Raw genomic sequence first — 6,368 nt, forward strand, 5'->3', positions numbered from 1 at the left:
ACCCATGGCCAGAAGTGGCTGGAGTACAGGACTCGGCCTAACTGAAGGAAGCAAGAGAACAGATCAGCAAGTGCTGCCCAATTTCCTGCCATGAAGCTGGAGAGCACTTGGCAAGCAGAGCGATAAGCCACAGTAGTGCTGACAAGGACTGGGGGAAAAGCAGGAGTTATTATCAGGCCATTGCAAACACAACAGTGGGATATATGTGCTGGAGTACAGCCTGACAGATAACAACAGAAATCTCATAGTCCACCCATGCTGATAAAACTTCAGCTGGAATAACTGCAGCCCTATCTGGGCACTGCCCTTCTAAGGAAACACACAGCAATTGAAAAGTGGACAGAGGAAAGCAAAGGCTGGAAAACAACCTACCCCAAAGGCTGAAGGAAATAGAGTCACTTAATCTTAACTGGTGAAGGATGTGAAGGGGAGAGAGGAAGTTTTCAAATACATAAAAAGCTGTTGTACAGAGGAAAGGAATAATCTGTTCTCTGTTGCCATGGTGAATGGGATAATTGGTAATAAGCTTACACCACAGAAAAGGAGAAATTTAGGTCACTTGCTAGGAAAAACAAGGCTGGTAAGACTAGCAAAACACTGACATAGATCACATGGGGTGGGCCAGCCTTCACACCAGGAGGTCTGTAAGGGCAGAAGTGTAAGCAAATATCATAAATAACAAAAGCAGAGTTGGTTCCTTAACTCCTCCTGAGTTCACCCCTAGAAGCCACCTTTTAACCACTTCCCCATCATCCCTGTTGTGAATGGACACCAAAAGGAGAAAAAGCTCCCCACCAGCAGAGAGGAGGAAAGGCTCTCTCTGGCTCACTCTCTTCTGTGACATGAATGCTAACCCAAAAAGAACAAACAAGAGACCCCATGCACTCTGTGCAAACACAAGGCAATAAGGCACCATTTTTGCCTTTTCTGTCTAAGCTGCAGCACAAGCAAATCCATCAGGGTAACAGTGAGTACTGCTACCCGACCCAAGGAAAGGAGCTGTCCCCTTTCTTTACAAGATCCTGTCAGGAGGCTGCTCTGTCAACTCACAAATAGATCTGCAGTGACTGCAGAGAGCAGAAACAGATGGTCCCAGCTCTTTTTCAGTGCCAGAAACACAGGCTGCTGCTGGCAGGCCCCCCTGAAGCCAATGGGAGTAGATGGTGGTTCACCAGGGGCCTGCTGAAAAGGATGAACAGAAGAGATCTGCTTTTTGACACCCTAGGGGCAGCCCAGCAGCCCTGGGCCAAGGAGGGATGGCCAAAAAGCTGGAAACACTTGACCATCCAGAAAGCAAGCAGAGACAGACAGACAGACAGACAGGATGAGCTGGGCAGCACAGGGCAGGGGGGCAGGAAGAACACAAGATGGATATAGGAGGAACTGGTTGGCTTCATGTAGTCACAGGGAGCTCTCAACAACACTCTCCCCGTAAGAATCCCCCTTTAGTAGTAGATCATCACAGATGCAACACACCCTGAGAGAGAAAGGGACAGCCTTGAAACAAACTGAGTAAGTGGACAAACGAGGATGTTGAGGCTTTAACCTCAGCCTGGGAAGAGGTTCATACAGTCTGAAGACACAACATCACACAAGGCAGGGGTAGCATTCAGAGACTAAGGTTTAATTTCATGTCAGCAACACAAAGAAGCAATTATCACAATTACAAATATTTGCTCGTGTAAGGCTCAGACATTGGGAAGGGGTGGGACAGGTGGAGAGAGGAAGCTAGCCACAGCTTTACCCCTCTCCAAAATACTACTGAGTGACATTAGTTCACAAGCCATGTGAGATCCCAACCACTGGGCTGTTATCCCACAGTGCATTGCACTGGCACCAGACTTCACCATGATCAAAATGATCAGTTACACGGAGTTGATTTGGACGTGCTAAAGATGCAGCTCAAAGGGCCTGAAGACCAGGCTGCTGTTGTGAAACAAGAGCCAAGGGGGCTCATGCTGCCCCCACCTCCTGGGGACACTGGCTTACCATATTGCAAGGACCACTTAAAAAACGTCAGAAGATGATTATCCCTGATTGAGCTACAGCTCCCATCTTTATTAAACCCCAAGAGGTGTGGGAAAAGGCAAGCCATGAGCAGAGAAAGACATGGACTACACACTATAGCTTTGGTGACTTCATGTAAGTTTGGTTGTTCATGTGCTTCATTGGATTTTTGTGACAGCTTCATGGATGGACTTGGCCACATAGTCCAGGTTCTTGGTAGTTAGACCACACATGTTGATGCGCCCACTAGCCATCAGGTAGATGTGTTTTTCCTTGACCATGTACTCCACTTGCTTAGCTGCAGAAACAATTGGGCATCAAGTCAGAGCAGTGACCCACAGCTCGGAAAAGCCTAAAGAACCAGTCGGGGATGCTTGAATCTTTCACAACAAGCAAAAGAGTTCAAGCACTGGCCACTGAAATACTGTCTGATGCTTCATCCCTCCCCAGCCACAGATGCAGTGATGTCACAACTCCAGTAAGGCTGAGAGATTCCTGCTTGGACTGCTTCAGCCCAATCCACCCACAGCAAAACTGTCCTCACCCAATCCTCCCTTCACCAGGCCACTCGATACTTACGGTTCAGCCCTGTGAAGCTGAACATGCCGATCTGCTCTGTGATGTGGTTCCAGGTGCCTGGGGTCCCAAGGGCCTCCAGGCGAGACCGGAGCTCTGACCGCATCAGCAAGACTCGATCTGCCATTGTCTTCACATTGCCCTTCCTGCAGCAGGCAGGAAGCAGAGCATAAGGATGGGCACCCATCTGGTTTGAAGCCATCTGGCCAAGCCTGACACTCAGGGAGACAGCTTCCCTCTCCTCCCTTCTCCCACCGGCCCTAGCAACACGTACCACTCATCAAAGAGCTGCGGGGAAGAAAGTGTAGTTGCCACAATGCGCGCTCCCTGGGAGGGAGGGTTGGACCAAGTGGTGCGCACAATCTTCTCCATCTGAGACAGCACACGCTGCACGTTGTCTGCATCCTTCCCCACCACGGTCAGGTTCCCCACCCGTTCATCTGTGGACAAGCCAAGAGATGTGAGCCATTGGTTCCACATGTCGTGGCAAAGCAGAGCATTCCCCACCCCTCAGCATGCCAGCCCCATCTGTCTGGGTATGATGCTACTGGGCCAGCTTACTGCCAGACACTCACTGTAGAGCCCAAAGTTCTTGGAAAACGACTGTGCACAGAAGAGCTCAAAGCCCTCGGAGACAAAGTATCGCACAGCCCAGGCATCCTTGTCCAGGCTGCCAGAGGCAAACCCTTGGTACGCCGAGTCGAAGAATGGAAACAGGCTCCGGCGCTGCAAGGAGGAACAGTGTTAGAGGGAAATCCCCTCCCCATAACCTCTGCTTTATCCCCCACAGTACCCGTAGGAGGGAAAAATGACCATTGAGTTTCTGTGTGAATTCAAAGGAAAAGTGGTCCAGCAACACGAAACAAAACTACCTTCTTTCTACTGGGGTAAAAGAATAGAAAGATTAAAGTGGTCAATAAAAGTCAATGCAGGAGAAAACTGCATTTGAGGACACAAGAAGTACACCACTTCACATGCTACTATCCAGCACCTGCCTGTGGATAATCTTTCCAGCAGGAGAAACCTCACTACAGCCCATTCCGCAGAGTTTGAGAACAAGAACTTGGAGGCACAAGAACTGCAATGCATCCATGCTCTGAGCACAGACAACCACCATTCTGTTGTCAACCTCTCCCTTCAACACCTGCCTTGTGGGACTCTTTCAGCTTCTGCCACATCTCATGCCACTTCCCAAAGCCCACTTCAGATGCAAATGCTCTGGCTGGCTCAAGAGCTATTTGTCCCCTCAGCACTGCTTTAGCCCCAGCAGCAGCCATACCTTCATGACAGCAGCAATCTGCTTCCACTGCTCAGGAGTAGGGTCTGTGCCTGTTGGGTTGTGCGCACAGGCATGGAGGATGAAAATGGAGAACTCCGGGGCATGCTGAGGAGAGAACGTGTCTTGGTCACATACACACATGGATAAGACTGGGCACCTGCAGCACAGGGAGAGGCCTGGTGCTGCTCTGGGCAACAACAGCCTCTTTTGCAGTGATCCACTTCCCAGCACAGCACACAAGAGCCCAGCCAGCTGCTGATACCAACAGCACAGCACCAAGCTCAGCCCATCCCATGCCACTTTTACTTACCTCCATGTCATTCAGCAGCCCCTGGAGATCCAGACCCCTCTTGGCAGCATCCCAGTAGTGGTATGTTCTAATATCTTTGAAGCCAGCATCCATAAATACAGAATTGTGGTTCTCTGAGGAAAGAAATAACTTTTCAGAAAAGCAGGCCCTATCTCCAGCAAGCTACCTTCTCCAGTCCCAGCATCTCCTACTACACACATGGGAAGGCCCCTCTCTCACTGCCCAGGCCTCTGCAAGAAGCAGGGCTGTACCTCCCTCACTGGCTGACCCACAGGGTTCCCTGAGAGCCGCACTCACCCCAGGACGGAGCAGAGACGTAGACTGGGGTGGCCGTGTTGTTGTTTCCATTGTACCAGCGCCTCAGGAACTCTGCGCCAATCCGCAGAGCGCCCGTCCCACCCAGGGACTGAACACTTCCGACCTGCAACAGAGACACTGCCAGCTTTGTCCACCCAGGTCAACACTGCTATGTGTAGAAAGCAGAGGAGCTTGCAAGGATGAGACAGGATCCCAAACGTGTCCCCTGGGGTCACCCCAGTCAGAATGCCATCCCTTTCCAGTGGTCTTCAACCTCCTTCAGTGCTCAGGCCCATCCTGACAACTTCTACTGTTATAAATAGACTCCAGCCATTCCTGTTATATTTTGGCACAGAACAGATTCCCAGCTAGTAGTTTATTTCAGGAAAGGTGGTATATTATCTGACTTGGGTATCCTGTGGGGAAACTATTAAAAGATTAAGGAAAACACAGATTCTAATCACAGCCCACGTTTGGTTTTTGCCCAAAACCACAACTACTTGCACAAACAGTTTCAAGGAGATAGGTTCATCAAGTAAGCTAAAATCAAGAAAGACCACGTGTGAGAAATGCCCAAATCCTGCCAAAATGCACATTTTGTACTGTACGCATTTGTGCTCTTCCACTCTGCTGTAGAGACACCCCAGGGACCCCAGTGCTCCCCGTCCACCACATACCCGGTTCTCCTTGATGGCAGGGCTGTCATCACCCAGGGCGATCCGGGAGGCGTTGGCCCGGAACTCGGGCAGGCCCAGGATGGGCAGGTACTCGTGATTCAGGCTGTTGTCGTTGGCGATCATCTGCTCCACCTTCTTCACCACCGGCAGGACCCATGGCTGCCCCTCGTCCGTGCGGTAGGCTGCGGGAAAGGGAGAGCCGTCCTTACTGCACCGGGGAGACGCTGCGCCGCGCGGCTCCCCGAGGGACCTGCCCGGGACACCGAGGACGGCGGCCCGGACGGCGCCGGGCTGCCCCGCGACCTTGACGCCCGCTGGACCTCGCTGCCCGCCCACCCCCTCGCGCCCGACCGGGCGCCTGCTGCGGCCCGGTGACCTCCGGGGCTCGGGGTCCGCCGCGGCCGCCCAGCCGCTGCAGCAGGTGCGGAAGGCGCCGCAGGGGCACCGACCGGCCCGCCTCGCGGGGAATGGCCCCGCCGAGCAGGGCAAAGCCACGGACTCACCGCCCACGCCGAGGTTGACCTTCCGCGAGTCCCCGTCCTCCCGGAAATCCGCCGTGAGCTTGAAGACGGCGACAGGCGGGGCACGGGGGACGGCGGCGAAGATGGAGGCGGCCATGGCGGCGCAGCCACTGCGGTCCGGTCCGCTCCGGTTCGGCACGGGCGGCGCGCGGCGCCTGGAGGAGACGCTCACCTTCACCGGCGGGGCGGGGCCGCCGCTTGCCGTGGCCAATCAGCGCGCCCTCCCGGGCCCGCCCCCGCCGCCAGCCAACGGCGGCCCCGCCCTGCCTCGGGCGCCACGCGGGCGGCCAATGGCGGCGGGGAGCGCGCCCGGTGACGTAGCAGCGCGGGGACGCAGGCACCGCCCATGGGCGGCCGTGCCCCCAGACCGCCGCGCTGCCCTGAGAGGGGCCGGGCCCGGGCCCGGGGCCGGGCGTGCAGAGCCGCCGCCGGGGGTGCGGCGCCTGGGGCCGGGGGGACTCCCGCAGCTGCAGAGATGGGGAATGGGTCCCGGGGTGCAATGCCCCGTGCAGTACGGGGTGCTGCGGGGGATGCCGTGCCCGAGGCAGCGCTGCGCTGCGGTAGTGCTCGGGGGTGCAGTGCTCGGGGTCACGGCACAGTCCCCATTAGGTACCCGGGGCTGCAGATCAGCCCTGGAGCGCAAAGCTGAGGTGAACGGCAGCCCCAGGGTGCTGTGCCCGGGGTGCCAGGCTCGGCAGGGG

At 55.1% G+C, this 6,368-nt stretch overlaps 1 protein-coding gene across 1 annotated transcript; it reads right to left on the reverse strand.

Annotated features, from left to right (window-relative positions):
• Window positions 1–1,603: 1,603 nt before the first annotated feature.
• GOT1 (glutamic-oxaloacetic transaminase 1) lies at window positions 1,604–5,860 on the reverse strand. The gene is made up of 9 exons (XM_032116953.1): window positions 5,650–5,860; window positions 5,147–5,328; window positions 4,470–4,593; window positions 4,173–4,285; window positions 3,863–3,967; window positions 3,159–3,309; window positions 2,858–3,023; window positions 2,587–2,729; window positions 1,604–2,305 (listed from the first exon to the last, which is right to left on the reverse strand). Exons 1-9 carry the CDS (start codon window positions 5,762–5,764, stop codon window positions 2,166–2,168), a joined length of 1,239 nt encoding a protein of 412 aa, XP_031972844.1. The 5' UTR covers window positions 5,765–5,860; the 3' UTR covers window positions 1,604–2,165.
• Window positions 5,861–6,368: the final 508 nt, after the last annotated feature.

The sequence above is a fragment of the Corvus moneduloides genome, chromosome 8 (assembly GCF_009650955.1).
Source record: "Corvus moneduloides isolate bCorMon1 chromosome 8, bCorMon1.pri, whole genome shotgun sequence".
Lineage (NCBI taxonomy): Eukaryota > Metazoa > Chordata > Aves > Passeriformes > Corvidae > Corvus > Corvus moneduloides.

Coding starts and splice junctions, on each gene's coding strand:
- GOT1 (XM_032116953.1), bottom strand. CDS start 5,764: ATGGCCGCCTCCATCTTCGCCGCCGTCCCCCGTGCCCCGCCTGTCGCC. Junction 4,594..5,146: donor CTGCCATCAAGGAGAACCGG/GTATGTGGTGGA, acceptor TCTCTGTTGCAG/GTCGGAAGTGTTCAGTCCCT. Junction 3,968..4,172: donor GGCTGCTGAATGACATGGAG/GTAAGTAAAAGT, acceptor TTCTCTCCTCAG/CATGCCCCGGAGTTCTCCAT.